General features: G+C 41.3%; 1 protein-coding gene and 1 pseudogene across 2 annotated transcripts; both read right to left on the bottom strand.

Moving 5' to 3' along the window:
• Positions 1-189: 189 nt before the first annotated feature.
• On the bottom strand, positions 190-9,493 carry LOC129378897 (BCLAF1 and THRAP3 family member 3-like). Of its 2 annotated transcripts, XM_055059401.1 has the most exons (11): positions 9,270-9,493; positions 8,770-8,813; positions 7,732-8,307; positions 6,843-7,496; positions 2,926-3,095; positions 2,555-2,675; positions 1,814-1,892; positions 1,611-1,738; positions 1,468-1,546; positions 1,295-1,394; positions 190-321 (listed from the first exon to the last, which is right to left on the bottom strand). In XM_055059401.1, exons 2-11 carry the CDS (start codon positions 8,802-8,804, stop codon positions 308-310), a joined length of 1,956 nt encoding a protein of 651 aa, XP_054915376.1. In that variant the 5' UTR covers positions 8,805-8,813; positions 9,270-9,493; the 3' UTR covers positions 190-307. The 2 variants fall into 2 exon arrangements, with proteins under 2 accessions (XP_054915376.1, XP_054915375.1); XM_055059400.1 differs by lacking the exon at positions 9,270-9,493 and having other exon boundaries at positions 8,770-8,904.
• A 2,494-nt stretch (positions 9,494-11,987) lies between these two features.
• The window catches only part of LOC129378898 (MAP7 domain-containing protein 2-like), a 31,640-nt pseudogene continuing 27,304 nt past the window's right edge, over positions 11,988-16,323 (bottom strand).

The raw sequence follows: 16,323 nt of genomic DNA on the forward strand, positions 1-16,323 counted from the left end.
TTTACAAACCAGAACTTTAAATTTATGGAAAAACTTTAGGTTGGTTTTGATCTGGTATAATCTGCTAATCTGGTCAGATTATAAATCCTAATTACGTTGAAAAATAAAAACAGGAATCAAGATTTTTGACGTGTATTTTATTAAAAATAACTTTCCAGAGAAGCTGGGAGAAGATTTAACCCAAACAGGAGAACATAGAACTAGAAAGCTAGAACATGAACTGAGCCGATGCTGATGAAACAGGAAGTGCTTCCTTTGACTTCCTGCTGACCTCCATCTTTACACGGAGTCGCTCTTCAGAACCTGATCACCAGTTTGGACCTGAAACAAGAACCAGTTCAAATGTTTCCAGAATGTTATCAGAAACAAACCAATAATTAATCACTTCATCGATATTTTACCATAAAAAGTTAGTGTTATAATTATTGTTCTGATAAAACTCATTTTTAAATAAATGCAAACTTCACAACAAAAATAGAAAAAACATGAGAAAAAAACCCTTCTGTCCATTTAATGTAAAAAATAGATATTTTCTGAGCTTTTATCATATATTTCTAATTTATTATGAAGAAAATAAATTGTTTAATGTTTTTACAACAGTCAGTAAATATCACTAAGCTGTAATAGGCGTCCTGCAGAAGCCTGATTAAAAATGTTCAGTGTTGAATAAATTGTTTCAGAAATTAATTTGTTTTTGTCTCTTATTGCATCACATTAATACAACAAAGTAAAATGTCAACATTTTACTCAAAGAAATGTTTTTATAAACATTATGGGATTTGAATTGTGAATGTCTAAAAAAATATTTATATAAAGCAATTCATTAGATTAATACAGATTAATCTTCAACTAATTCAGTGATCAATTAACTGCAAAAAAATGTAATTTAGTAAAAAAACATCTCAGAGCTGTAATTAAGCCAAAAACTATGAAATAAATAAATATTTTGCTTTGAAGATAAAAAATGTGAATCTGTTTCAGCCAAAACTCTCGAGTGGCCATTTTATCTTCATATTCACTAAAGAAATGTTATGTTACTGCATTTTGGGAAATAAATGTTTATCTTCTAGTTTTAAAAAGTAATTTAATTTGTTTATTTGCATCTTTTAATGTCTTAAGTGGCTAAATTGAAAATCTGCTGAATTAACCGAATTATATCACCTAATTAATCCATTAATTAAGGTTCATATTCTGTCCAGTTCTATTTATCGGACCGATGAGTTAAAAGACGAACATCGGCCGATACGATACGTTGATGCCGATAAATCGTGTTTTAAGGTGGACTGTGCGTTACCTGCCGGGTTGCTGTGCAGGTTCTGCCTCTGGTTTCCGAAGTGATTATTTCTGTGCTGCGTTCCCATGTTGGGTCGGTGAAACGTTCCCCTCCTGGGTCCCTGCAGCACAACACAACCATGTTGGCGGATTTCTACTTCCTGTGAGCAGCGGCTGACTTCCTGTGCGCCTCACCGTGCCGCCGTCTCTCCTGCGGTTCTGCTCCGTGGGCCAGAACCCGTCCGGGTCCATCGGCGGCGTCAGGTCCGGCTCGCTGAAACAAACGAGCGTTAACCGGGTGTTTTCACCCTGGTTACAGTTTTCCAGTATGAACTGACCACTGGGAGCGCTGGGAGAAGCTGCTGCCCTCGATGGTGACCTTGACCGCCTCCAGCTTCTCCTGACGCCGCCGCTCCAGGTCGTGCCGGAGGTCGCCTGGACCTCGCTGCGGCTGCTTACTCACTTCCTGTCAGCGGACGAACCGTATTTAGAGACCAGTAACCGTCACCAGTCCAACCAGTTTCACCAGCTTCATCCCCACCTGCATGGATCCCAGTCTGAAGAAGAGCGGCTCGTCATCCTCATCGTCCAGAATAGAGTCCATGTTCAGACTGAAGCCTCTGGAACCAGAACTAAAACGTTACGCTGTTCCATCAGCAGCCAGTACAGATCTGAACTGGAAGTGAGCCGCCGCCATCTTGGTAGGCAAACGCAGCAAAGCACAGCTGAACCACATGGCTTCCAGACGGAAAAAACTAAATATGCTGATGCTAATGACCAATGTGGATGAGAAATGTATATCAACAAAATGGCCGCCGTGGGGATCGACCCAGGAAACGGATAATGCCTCCGTTCTCCTACGATGACATGAAGAATGTTGACATGCAGGAGCTTCACAGCCTGAAATCCTCCGACACGCAAACGTCGTTTTTGTAAACGTCATGTATTCTCAGTTCATAGGTCCTTCTTAAAGGACCTATGAACTCTAACTGGCAGAGGACTTGTATCTACACATAGGCTACATGTCTGTCTTAGCTAGCAGATAAAAGCTACATTAGCTAAGCTACGTTTGCTAACTCACAGAAAGCACTGCAGTAAATATCGCTGATGTTTCTCTTAGTATTACACAGAGTTGAGTAGAGTACTCATGTAGTTGTAATGTACTTGGAGCTAGTGCTAATCTTCTGGGTTGTTTATTGTTGTCATAGTGACTGCCCACCAAGATGGCTGTCAGCTACAAAGTTCCTGGAAGTGTGATGTCACAGAGGTCACATGACCCGACCTGTTGGAGCTGAACCTCTGGTGCAGCGTCAGCTCCTCCAGCTCGTCGTCAGCGTAGCCTCCTTTCTGAGGCGCGGAGAAGCGCTCAGTGAGAGTGACCCCGTCACCCCGGAAGTACTGCTCTGTGGAGACAGGAAGTGACACGTTAGACTCAGAACAACATGGACTTCACTGTAAGAAATATGTTAAAAACATAATTAAATGTAATTTGATTTGATGAAAGCAAAACCAAGAGCTTGGTCTGTTTTTAAAAGCAGTAGAAACCAAAACAGAAGAACAAAAAGGTTCAAAAGGTTCATTTTCCATGAAAAGCAGCTTTTCCCCTAAATATTCAGGTTTTCTGGTCCTATGAAGATTTTAATGCACATTAACCTTTGACAAAGTGCACCAGCGTGATGATCTCCTGTGCAAAAGTCCCGGAGTGCGCGGCGTTCTCCCGGTACGTCCCTGAATGCTCCAGCAGGGGCAGGAAGTCGAGGCGCTGGCGGCCCACGTTGACCAGGTCCAGAGACAGCTGGCGGTCTGAGGAGTAGCAGAGCGCGCTGCCGGACGAGACGTCAGCACAACAGTGAGCCACTTACTCTACTCATTTAGATTCAAACTACTGTCAGCCTTAAAGGGGCAGAATTAGGAGACTTCCAGGCACTTCAGTGATAAAAATATATCAAATATGACTTAAAAGAAATTTGTAATGCCTTTAAATCGGGAATCTGTCTCTTTAACACCTCCTGCTCTTCCTGAAGCTCCGCCTCCAGGAAGCTTTAACATTTTTAGCTGCTCTGAAAAGCAGCAGATGTTTGCTAATTGCTGTTGGCTAGTCTGAAGGAGTTTCATCTCAAAGGCGGAGCTCGGTCCACCCAGGTGTTCTGCAGGTGAATGGTTGCCATGGAGATCAAACTATCTCTCAAGCATGCATTAAGGAATTAAAACAGAAATCCATGTTTGTTCTTGAAAGACATTACAGCAGGATGTAAAGCTCAAAAAAGTTGATTTTATTTTATACTGCCAATTTGAAAATCCACTAAAAATACATTTTAACATCTAAAATGTCTGAAAAACCAAAAAGTTTGCTTTTCTCAACAAAAACTACAGCTAAATGCTAATTATGAGGAATATTAAACGGTAAACTGAGCAGAAAGACTTTTACCTTACCCAATAAACTCACCTTTCCTCTCATGACTTCCACATGTAACTTTAGTCTCATGAGTCAAACTGAGGACCGGCTGCTAGTTTAACAGGCTAGCTAAACCAGCGTACAGGGGCTCTAAGGACAGGTACGGCTAACAGGTGAGTTCAGGTCTGGGTGAAAGTTCACACTTCTTTTAATATCTCATGTCGGCGTTCTGGTCCAGATTAATGGTTTTCCAGCCAGAATGAAGCTTCCCACAGCAGGATCAGGCTTCCTCATCATCATCTTCCTCTTCCTCCATGAGGAGGTTCTTCTGGATCGTCTCTCAGGTCCAGATTGTTTCCATTTCTTCATCATGTTGGATCCATTTCTTCCTTCGAAAGCTTTTGACTGAAACACATCAGCAACATTATTCAACTTTAAGATGTTTGTTTCGTCTTCATTTCACTGGTTTCTGCAGAAATGTTTAGTTTTATCATGGAGAACTTCCACATTTTTCCCTGAGTTCGTTCTGGCAGGCCTGATTCTCACCGCTTCGGTTAAAAACACAGACAGATGTTTCTTTAAGGATGAAAGGACGACTCCTCAACGCTTGATTAGCAGGCTGGAGTTCAGTCATCAGATACACAATAATTATCCATCCTTTGTTTTATCGTATTGATTGAAGATCTTTTCCCTTCAGATCCTGATTTTTCAGAAATCAACTGAAATCTCCTGATTTCAAACCAACTTTCTCCTTCAGAGAAACCAGAACAGATTATTTTCTGCTTCCTCGGTCGGGTTTGGATCATCGTTATTTTCCTGATCCCAGTGGATGAGGTGAACGTTTTCCAGTTAAAGTCCATTTGGTTCCTCAGGGATTATCCTCATGGAGGATGCGCTATGATTGGTCAGATGACTGGTGAAGACCTTCCTTTATGTCCCAAGACTGAATCTTAGATATCTTTCTTGAATAGTTTGTCATCTCAAGGAACTGTTTTGGAAGTGAAACATTGCATCACATCCTCACGCAAGAAACAAACTTTATGTGGAATTTCACAATTGAGAAGATCATCAGTTTAATGAGAAGCAGCTCGATGAATTGTTGATCTTTTACATTTAGTCCAAAACGATTCCAACTCAACCAAGAGGTCGTGTCAAAGTCATTTGGAGAATCTCTGGTCTTTATGTCCATTGGTCTGATCTTTTCTTCTTCATCCATTATATGTGTGTTTTGTCTGGGGTTATATTTATGTATGAATAAAAATGTTCTTTTGCTCATGTTAAATTCAAGAGATGCCTAAATTAAAAAAAAAAAAAAATCCAGCAGTTTGGATCGTTTATGATGCGTCATCCAGGCGTATGAAGGAAGAACGATCGGCCATGTTTAGGCGTTTTGTTAATGGATCCTTCGTCACTTTGAGAAAACTTTCTTAAAAATGAATCAGGCAGAATTTCTGTGATCTGCTTCTGTCCCGTTTGGACGTTAAACCGTTAAAAATGAAACTTCTTGCCTTAGATGATTGGTTCCCATTTGATTTCCACCGTTTTGCTTCTTGTGATCGTTCAGCTTTAGGTTTCTTCTCATCAGTTTTTCAATCAGTGTGACTTTAAAAGCCTGAATCCCAGAACTTCCTGTTAGAACAGGTTTGACTTTCAGCAGCAGCCAATCAGGTTCCTGCAGCTTTGCTGGGAATCTCATGTTCAACGTGAGAGAAACCAAAGCAGGAGACCACAGAGGCCGACATGTTTCCAGTTCCAGCTTCCAGAAAGAGAAGATCTCCAGGTTTCTTTGCAACAGAACCAAGTTCCTGGTTCTTGATCTCCAACCTGAACATCATGAGACCATTTATGGTCAGTGAGGATTGAATCCTGGTTTATGGAACTGAATCCTGGTTTATGGAACTGGTTTGGAACTGGAGCGCCGCAGGAATCGTCCGCTTCCTGTTCTTCCATCTTATAAGGGAGAAATAAACACTTCCTCAGCCAGACTTGGTTTCTCGATCGTTGGCTGAAAGATGTTTTTATGATCTAAAGCACTTTGCTGCTGAAATGTGTTAAAAAAAAATAAACTTGACTGATTGAATGACATCAACTTTGAAGTGAAGCTTTCCGCCATGTTGGTGAACATCAGAGCAGAACGAATCGTCTTTCCAGTAGAATTTAATCCAGATTTAAAAAATGAAACAGCAAAGCATAAAATAAAATCCAGTAGATAATCTCAGGTTAGCTGAGCGAACACTTTGAATCGGACATGATTCCTGTAAAAAGGACAAAGTCTCGTCCACGTTGACCGGTACCGGTCCTTTCCTCAAACTTTCACAAGTTCTTGAGGTTTTGAACTTCAGAAGGTTTTATTGCAGAAGACATTTTGTATTTTTCTCCTTTTTGTTAAAACTTGAAGCTTTCCAATATTATTCCTCATGGATCCAGTTGGGACCAGTGGGACGAACTGGGGCTTTACGAGACATCGTGGCGCTACAGTCGGACTCTGCCATGACAACGTCTGGGATTAATCCAGATGAACTCACTGTTCCTCACTTCCAGATGAAAAACACACAAAAGACGAGTTCAATGCCATCTCCACTTCCTCTTTGTCCTCCATCTTGTTTTGAGAGAAAAGGACGATGAAGGCAAAGATGCAGAGGAATAAATGGGGTAAGTTGCATTCGGCTTCATCTTGACCAATCCCTTCCTTTTCATCCTCCATCTTGTCCTTGTTTTTGAAAACAAGTAAATGTGAACTTTCACCTCTCACCCCAGGTTGACCTGCATTCAGCTCCATCTTGACCAATCTCTTCCTGTTTCGTCGTCCATCTTGTTTTGAGACAAAAGGACGATGAAGTCAAAGATTCACACAGAGGAATAACTTGGGTGAGTTACGTTCACCTCCATCTTGACTCCATCCACGGATGTTCGGATTATTCGTCCATCCATGTTTGTTTTGAGAAAAAGTAAGTGTGAACTTTCACCCCTCACCCCGGGTTCAGCTCCATTCCTTCCTTTTCGTCGACCATCTTGCGTTTGTTTAAAGTCGAAGATGCACACAGAGGACTAACTCGGGTAAGTTGCGCTCAGCTCCATCTTGATCAATCTCTTCCTCTTCGTACTCCGAGTTGGGTTTGTTTATCAGAAAAAATAAGTGTGAACTTTCACCCCTGACCCCTGGTTGACCTCTTACCTGCTCTTGTTAACGGGTCGACTCATGTCCACCTTGATGGTGAGCGTTTCCTCTGTTATGACTGCCGCGCCATCGTTTTGAGGCTCGTTCCATCCCCTTTTGGCCGACGGCGGCCGTTCTGGTCGTTCGTTTGGGTCCAGGCTTTGGGAGCGGCTGCGTCTCCATGGCGACAGGGCGTCTCGGTCCTCCCAGCCGGGTTCGTCGTCCCTGAAGGGGGGGCAGTCACGCCTCTGCTCAGCCTGTGGGAGGTCCGCGTACCGCGGCTGGTACCTGTGGGGTCCGGTCCGTCCCCTGGGACCGTGGTTGTACCGCCCTCGCCCCCTCCAACGCTGGTTTCCCTGGTTTCCATATCTGTGAGAGTCAGGACTCCTCCTGCTCGGCTCCTGACAGTCAGATTCCCGTGAGTCTTCGTGGAAATGTGGGCGGCGGGCGCCATCTTCCCTCCTGAAATGCTCCGGCGGACTTGGCGGCCGCTCAAAGCTAGCGTCATGATCGAACCGATTCCCGTTGGCCTCCATGCCAAGGTCTCTGGCAAACCGCCCCGCGTCCCGGCGGGGAAAGCTGCCCCGACTGCGTCCTCTAAACCCACCTCTGGGTCTGTCCACAGAGTAACCACGGCCCCCAAAGTCCTCAATCTCCTCTTCCTCCCTGAACCTGTGGTGGCATAAGAGGAGGTGACACGGTTCAAACATGGAGACACAGTGACAGGAAGATTCATACATTACTTCATACAGAAACGGGTTAAAAAGTAAATCATGCAATGACTCCTAGCTCTGCTACTCGTTAGTGAAGCTAACAGGATTCGAGACAGTGAGGAATCTCCAGTTACAGAGGGAAAGGTGAGAATCCTTTGAAATCTTGATTTTCCAGATTTTGCTCCCAGATTTACCCCGGGTGATCAGCGGCGCCGTCCGTTTGTCGCCATGGTCGTTTGAAAAGCGGGTTCCTGTCGTAGTGTCTGTTCTGCTGCTGAGGGAACCGCCCTCCTTTCTCCAGGTCTGCCCTCATACCAGGGCTGAAGCCTCTGAACCCGCCCTGATCCCGGCCCGCATCCTCCCTCCTCCAGCCCGGCCCCGCCTTCCTCTGCCGCTGGTCCAACCGCGAATTGGGCGATAAGCCCGGCAGCAGCGGCGGAGGCCCATCCCCTCTGTCTTCAAACCTCTGAAAGTCGTCAAACCGTTCGTCCCGCGGGGAAAAACTGCAGTTCTCAAAACGCATGTCGTCACGGTGAAGCGACGCCCCCCAGTGGTCGAACTCGTCGTGGTCCGGGTGTCGCAGGTGCCCGAAGTGAAGCTCGTCTCGGTACGGAGATCTTCTCGGGTCATCTCGGTACCGGTCCTCCCTGTAGGGCCCCCTATAGTCATCCGGACCCTCTCTGGGGTGGCGGCCCCGGTCCCGAGGATTCCCGTCCAGTTCCGCGATTACTTTCCGGGGATCAAAGTCCGGTTCTTCCCAGGGAAATCTCCTGAAACAGGAAGCAAACAAACGTCATCTAATGAGGCAAAATAAGAAAAGTGGAATAAATGTTGCAGTTTTACAGGAATTAACTGGAGTTAAGAACCTGAGTGAAGTTACCCCACCTACTACAAATTCATCAAAACTGGTTTGTTTGTGCAGTAAAAGTAAGGACACACTAATTTACCATTAATTTTCTTAATTCCTTAAACCTCTGCGGCACAAAAGAATGTTTAACTGAACAAATGAAGCACAAACATTTGAGCCCAATTGTATAAAATTTGTGTCGATTTAAATTTAAATTTGTGGTGATACAGACAAAGATATTAACTTTCAGTGATATATTCTGAGGAAAAGCAGCACAAACTAAAACAGGTGCAGCACAAACTAAAACAGGTGCAGCACAAACCTTTCACACCAGTTTCGTTAGATCTGAATTGGTGGGTAACTTGACTCCGGTAGATAAAAATACCTGTAATGCGGAGATCTGGACCTCGGTCTGGACATGTTTCCAACCTGAACGGGAAACATGCGATCTGATTTTACACTTTTACATTCAGACACATGTTTACTCAGTTCATGTAACGCGTTTATTTCAGAAAGTATTTACATTTAAATAATGGTACATTTGAATTAAAGGAAAAGTCATTAGCTGCGTTTCCACTGGTCATATTTGTTTGTTTTTAAAATAAATTAGCTCCATGGAAACACGCCAATTTCGAAATAAAAAGTTTTCACAATGCTTGTAGTTTAGCTTTTTGTATTAAGGTTTTATTTTGTTAGCTTTCCGCTAGTGAAAAATCTAAAATATGAATAATTGAAGAAGTAATTTATAACTAATGCAGTTAAAATACCCTGCGATACCAACAAACATGCTGTTCACCTTGTTACCAGAGAATAAAATACACATTAAACTAAATTAGCCTTGCTAGCCTTAGCCTCTTAGCTAGGTAGCAGCTGTCTTTCGCTTACCTTTAATCACGAGACACGGAAAGCTGCGGAGGCTAACGCTACGTGATATGCAGACAAACAAACCGAAAACAAAGTTATAACAGCCAATAAATTAAGAAGATACCCCCTTGTTTAATAACAATTCGCATAACCTCACTAAATAGGTCGAATATTCTGTTTAGCATTGCATGGAAATGGCTGCACGGCCATCAATAACAAACCGCGGAGACCAGCGAGGCCGCACCCGTACGGAACTTCCGGCGAGGCCTTTTCAAAATAAAACGAAACCGTGTAAAATTATATTTTTTGTGTTTTTGTTCTAATATTTTATGAACTGATTTTTTCAGTGTTTGATGAATATTTGATGAATTATTTCTCTTAACCATTATTTTATAATAAGTTGCAATATTCTACATTCTTGAATTTCTTTGCAACATATTTTCGAGTTGATCAAATAAACTTCTTGTTTATGTTTATCTTGGCCAAATTTAGATTAATAATAATCTCAGAGTCTGTTGCTATGTTTAAAGTCAAAGTTATAAAAATTAAATAGGATTTTTACATAAACACCTTACTAAATTTTAAATATGAATAACTTCCGGTTTTGTGTTTAATCCTTTTATTTTTTTATTTATATATATATTTTAATTTATCGCACTGCAGCTTCACAATAAAAGAAGTTGTAACGGAGTTTCTGCAGCCCCTTGATAGAAACACAAGGCATGTTTATTTTGTAAATAAGTAGGAATATGTTTTCAATATTTTGAAAGAGAAACTGCGCATTTGTTTTATCCCATACTAAAACTTTAATTGTTTTTACGTTATAGTAGCTATTATGACTTGTGTTCCATAATTTGAGCTCTTGAAAAAATAATGGCTCAAATAAATCAACTCAGACTGTAAGGAAGGAAATTAAATTAATTTTACTGTCAGTCGTTTAAAGAAAGACAGACGCCTGATGATAAGTAAGAAAAAACTCCCAGTTTAACATTCCAGAAAATCATTTTATTCTGTGGAAATGTTTGATCTCACAGGTTTGAAAAGACAACAAAAGAAAACCTGCTCCTGTTTACGTCATCGCTCCTTCTGGGAATTACCCGCCTTTACTTCCCTGTCAGCAACAGAAATGATCATAAAGAATGTTTTTTATTCACAAAATAAACACGAATCACATTTATAAACTTCTTAATTTATTTTAACATTCAGTTCAAAGATTTTAACAATTCAACTGGATAAATTGAAGACAATTGTCAACAAAACAAAGAAAAAAACTGCAGCGTTCCTTACGCTTGATGGAGAGGAACAGAGGAAGACAGATTTGTTTCAGTTTGGACATTTAGTGTTTTGTTGCCACATCACAGCGACGCACAAACTCTGATTTCTTCTTGGAGAAACTTTAAGCAGAAGGAGATGAAATGTTGTTTTAGTTTGTGGGGCTTTTTGTCTGTTTTATCACTTCAGTTTTTCTGTTGTGAATCCAAACAAGAAGCCAAATGTCCAGGAGACGTTATGATTGGAGGATTGTTCCCAATACACGAGAGCATCAGCTAAACAGGGCAGTGTATTTTGTATCTTTATTCATAAAGTTTGTCTTTTCCCTGTAGATGTAGTTTAGATAATGTAAATTTCATTTTATTTGGTTTAAAAAACACAAAATTGGTCTTAAGGTGATCAATAAGGAATCTGGTTGTGGATTAAGTTTAAGTATTTTTGATTCATAAATAAATAAATCTTCTTTTTAGAACATTTGCAGATTGAGTTTTACAGCTGCAGAGAAAATGATTAATACTTCAGAAGTGATTTTTGATGATTTATGTGATAAAAGTGTTGCAAATAAATGCAGCCAGCTCACTGAAGGAAATGGTTTGATGACGTTTATTGTTCTTTTTCAGCAAGTATCCATGCACCACATCTACAACAATATATTCCACCAAGCTGCAGTGTCACAGAGTTTAATTATTAGGATAAATGCTAAGTCCTTTATGTTTATACATGGGGACCAACTGGTTTCAATGATGTGCAAATTGATGGAGAAAGACGAGCCGAAAGTGAGAGAAATGTTAATAAATGCACTGAAACTCAAAAGTAAAGGCTGTTTTCTCTCCCAACACAGAGCTGTACATCCCAGTCTGTTCAAATCCTTAGGAATAAATAATGGGTTTTAAAGAAAACATCATAATTATCCATCTTTTAAAGTCTGAGTTGCTGGTAAATAATTAAAGTCAGTTGTAGGTTCAGATTATTGGTTTCTGGATTATTGCAGAAACTATCAGTGAGATGATGCACAGAGGTTTCAAGGCCTCAGAGGTGACGGGCTGTGAGGTGCAGATGTGAAACGTAACTACCGTCTGCGTGCGCCAGAAACTGCAGCTTGTGTGGTTACAGTCAGTGCCAGACAATTACACTTTACATCTTCATCCTGCAGGAAAAAACACAAAACACGGAGCTGTTTCTCCCTCCGTTTCCCCTGCAGGTGGAACGAGAAGCAGCAGCGAAACCAAAGCTACAGGCTACGTGTTAGCATGTCTATATGACCGTCTGCTGGGAGATTCTCCACTGACCCGGCAAATCAGGGCCAACAAAGACAGAAACAAGAGGGAGTTTCTACTAAAAACTCACAATTTTGAGAATAATTTCAGAAATTTTCTACAAAAAAACATGGAAATTTTAGAGTTTGAAAAAATGAGCAACAAAAAACTCAGAAATTTTGAGAATCTCTCAGAAATTTTCTGGAAAAGAAAACAAGAATATTTCTGAGTTCGAAAAGTTGAAAATTTGCAAGAAAAAACAAACAAAAAATTTAATCAATGTCAGAAACTTTAGCAGAAACAGAAATTTCAGAGTTTCAACAACTGAAATTTCAAAATTTTTTCTAGCGAATTTGCAACTTTTTGATTCAGAAACTTCCCTTTTTTCTGGAAAATTTCTGAGATCAACCTAAAAGTTTCTGAGTTTATTGTGGAAAATTTTTACATTTCAAGCTCAAACATTTCCTTGTCTTTTCTAGAAATTTTCTGATATTTTTTGGTGTAAATTTATCCTTTATTTTCCGTCTGCTGTGGCCCAAAGTCGCCGCTGTCCTCTGCAGACTGGGGTGCGTCTGCCAGCAGGTTGAAGGTAAACACCGTCAGAAACACCGACGCTCTGCGGAACGACACGGCCGGCTAGTCCGGCTCGGAGATGCTACACGTCGGAGCGGCTCTCTGCTGATCGTCCTGCAGTCGGATCTATTTACAACGTTTGGAGAAGCTTCATCAGAACCTCTGATTTATGGATGAGCAATTGCAGTTTTAACACCAGAACCTTCACACGTTCATGTCATAAATACGTTGCTGAGCAGGCAGAAGAGTTTGCTGTAGTCAGAAACATAAACTTGACATTCTTAGCATGTTTCTGGGAGTTGGACTTCCCCGTCTGCTCCGGTGCGGTTCAGAAACACGGATGAAAGATCAGATGCTAAACTTTGTTTCTGGTGCGAAGGATGACTACTGTTGCAGAGGGAGGTGGCTGTGTTTGCTCCTGTTGTAGCTCCTGAAACGAAACGCAAAGACAAAACCAGGAGCTGAAAACAGAATTTAAACATCTGGACCAGATTCTGAAAATGATTCACTTTCCTACAGCAAAATTCAAGTATTTCTAGGAAAGTTTTCAAACTTCTCCAACACTGTGAGATAAAAACAGTTTAAACAGTTTATTACTGTTATTAATGATTAATCGTGTCTAATTACATTTAATCACAATGAATCCGATTAATTGTGATTAAAATAACAACTAATTTAGTAATCGATTAATCGTTAATTCCAACAACACAAAATTTACCAAGTAATTTTTAGTTTCTAGTAAAAATATAAGTAGCTCTTCAGCAAGATAGGAACTTTTTTTAAAGTCAATAATTCCTTAATATTAATTTAAAAAAACTACTAGATTATTTAACTTATAACATTTTCCCCATTTTACAGGTGAAATAATCTGCCAGTTGAACTAATACTTTTTAAAATCAATATTAAAGAATTACTGACTCAAAAAGCTCCTATATTTCGCTGTAAAGTTATTTGCATGTTAGTTTTGCCTTGTTTAATGTAATGGAAACTAGACCAAAAATACTTGATAGGATTTTGTTTTTACAATAAATTTGTATTTCAGTATTTGTGTCTGTTTTAAAAACAAAAGCATTTTAATTTAATTCAGCTGTTTTTCTATGGGCCGATACAAAACTTCTGATATCGATATCGAAGTGAAAGGATTGGATCGGTGCGTCTCCATTTTACACAGACGTCACACACTTTCCCTGAGAAGTGCTTCAAACTGAGCCTGAACTGTTGTGGAGGACTTCCAGAACCGGTACCGGTGTCAGATGTCCAGTTTGCTCGGCCCAACGCTGTGGATGAGCTGCGCGGACTCGGAGGCGGCGCTGTACGCCTGGATCAGCAGGTTCTTGTTGAGGTCTCCCACGCCGCTGCCGGCCTGCAGCCTGGGGTACGGCGGCGTGTCGGCTCCAGGGCGCCCCCGCCCCGGGGCGTCCAGGTCCATGGGCTGGTCGGCCGGGTAGCCGTCGGGCCCCTCGGCCACCGGGGAGAACTCCTGGGCGCTGGCCTGCTCGTCCCTGGAGACGGGACTGATGGAAACAGACGGAGAACTTACAGGACAACGACGACAGAGAGACACAACATTTAGTTCAACACCGGGACTCGCTTCAGGTAATCAGTAAGTCAAAGCAACGCTGATGCTCAAGTAGCAACCGCAGCTTCTTTACTTCATTAACTTTAGGCCTCCACAATAACAGATTATACTGGACGATAAATTGTCTCAGAAGTTACTGCGATAAACGACAACATTGTTGTCTTGAGACCAGTTCCAATAATATAATAAAACACATTCTCAAAGATGAATAAACTTTACATCCTAATGAATATTTAACTCTCAGTTGGGACCAAAACACAAAGCTGAACTTTTTATCATCCAGTTTTGTTAAGGAGAGAAAAGAGAAACAATAAATCATGCAAATGGAAATTATTGAGCTCGTTTTAATTTTCCATGCAGTTGATTGATTTATATGTTATTGTGACAGGAGAAATAACCAATTAGATAATCAGTACTTTCTATAACACAAAATATGACCAAGTATTTTTCTAGTGTAAATATCTTGAAATAAAACAAAACTAACTCACATTGTTTCTTTTAGTTTTATTATCAGATTCAGGTTCAGTTTATTTCGCAGTTTGCTGTTTGTAAGTGTTTTCAAATTTTATTCAGAAACCACAACACTTTAAATTTTAATTCACATTTAAAGCAAAAACACAAATAAAACCTTAAAAATAACAACATTTTCTTCCATTTTTGTAGTTATTTGAAACAGTGAAGCTAACTTTACGGGTTCTGTGTCTGTTTTAGGCAGTGCTGTCATTCACCTCTCTGCAGTTTGAGCAGAAACGTTTGTGGGTTTACCTGACGTCCATGGACTGGACTCCATCAGAAAGCTCGTCCACAAAGCTTTTGTTCTCCAGGGGGCCCAGCATGATGATGGGGGCTTCAGCTGGAGCGTCTTCCTCTGAGGCGCCTACAGCTTCAGCTTTAGCATCACACGCTGTAAGAAAACAATAAAATAACAGGGAATAAATATCCTTATTGATGTCAGGTTGAGTTCAGCAGCTTTTATGCGAACAGGAATAAAAATCAGTCAGAGGAAATGAAACCAGCAGAGAAAAAAATGATGAATATTGCAGCAGTGAAGCATGAAGGAGGGCTTTAAATCTGCACTGATCATCATTTCCTCCTGCATCGCCGAGATAAGGTCAGGAACACTGCTGTTCCACCTGCCTGCGATAGGGGGCGATGTTTCTCTGTTCATCTAACTGCTGAGTCACACTGCAGACTAAAACTCTCAGGAGGAAAATATCACAGAAAAGCAGCTCAGGAAATCCTGAACATGTATCTAATGACGGAAGGGAAGCAGAAATAAACTGTGCAGATTGTGGGATTCATTTTGCTCCTTCATCATGGTGAAGTTTTACTGTTTCAGTCATTTATTTCACATTTCCTTTGGCATCCAGGCCAGACTTGGATCTGGGTGTCTGGTTCGTCAGCCAGACACCCTGACGCTTCCCAGATTAAAACTTTAACTTTTTGTTCTTTCAGGGGCTTATAAAGTTTTTTCACCAAAATGGCAACATTTGTTCTATTTTCACAAACCAAAACCTTGGAAAACCCGTTCCCCTCCTCGCCTGTGGGGGCGCTGGACCAAAAACCCCGAAAGGAAACGACACAAAAACCTCTGAATGAGACACTGAGCGTAACTTTCTTCATGAAATGTAAACAAAATCGGAGGCGTCAGATCTTAGCCGTTTTATCTTTGTCTTTGGTAAAAACCGCGAGCCATTTGTCGCGCTAGCACTAGGCTAATGCTTTTGTACTGGCTGTATTTACCCAGAATGCCCTATGTTGTAGTTAATTTCCTGCTTTTGGAGTGTTTCCCAAAAAGTCAGATTCTGCCACATCTTATTGGCCAAAAACATTGATTTAATATCAGCTACGAAACGTTTGGTTGAGTGAATATTTACCCGACGCTCCAGATGGAGGATCCACTTCGCTCTTCCTCGTTCTCTTCATAATCTCTTCAATTCTCTGTAAAACAGATTCAACACAATTAGGGCTGAAACGACCAAGCAGATTAATCAATTATTGTAATAATTTAGTCATTGATTAATCAATTATGCAGACTCCAAAGAGGTAATATGCAGAAACACAGTGAGAGCAGAAACTATATATAATTTGTATCATTTGAACAAGAAGACCGTTTTTATTCTGGTAACCTATTGAGGACAGAGGAGGACCGGTGTGATTTGGACACGATCTGGTCCAGTGATGGAGCCGCTGTCTGGCTGAAGGAGGAAGCAAAGCGGAGACGTTTGGTACCTTCTTCCTCTGCTGCCTCTCCTGCTCCTCCTGCATGTGCAGCAGCTCCCTCTCCTGCCTCTTCCTCTCAGCCTCCCTCTGCGCCCGCAGGAAGGCCTCCTCCCGCTGGAAGACACGCAGTCGCTCACCTTAAGCAGCTGAAACCTCATATTTACATCCTCTG

The sequence above is a fragment of the Poeciliopsis prolifica genome, unplaced genomic scaffold, assembly GCF_027474105.1.
Source record: "Poeciliopsis prolifica strain line A6 unplaced genomic scaffold, Auburn_PproV2 SCAFFOLD054, whole genome shotgun sequence".
In the NCBI taxonomy this organism is placed as follows: domain Eukaryota; kingdom Metazoa; phylum Chordata; class Actinopteri; order Cyprinodontiformes; family Poeciliidae; genus Poeciliopsis; species Poeciliopsis prolifica.

Bases quoted from the DNA above. Each gene is read 5' to 3' on its own strand.
- LOC129378897 (XM_055059400.1), bottom strand. From the start codon at position 8,828: ATGTTTCCCGTTCAGGTTGGAAACATGTCCAGACCGAGGTCCAGATCT. The intron at 7,497-7,731 runs GTAAATCTGGGA...ATGCCACCACAG, and splicing joins GGCGCCGCTGATCACCCGGG to GTTCAGGGAGGAAGAGGAGA. The intron at 1,547-1,610 runs GTCAGTTCATAC...CGTTTGTTTCAG, and splicing joins TTCTCCCAGCGCTCCCAGTG to CGAGCCGGACCTGACGCCGC.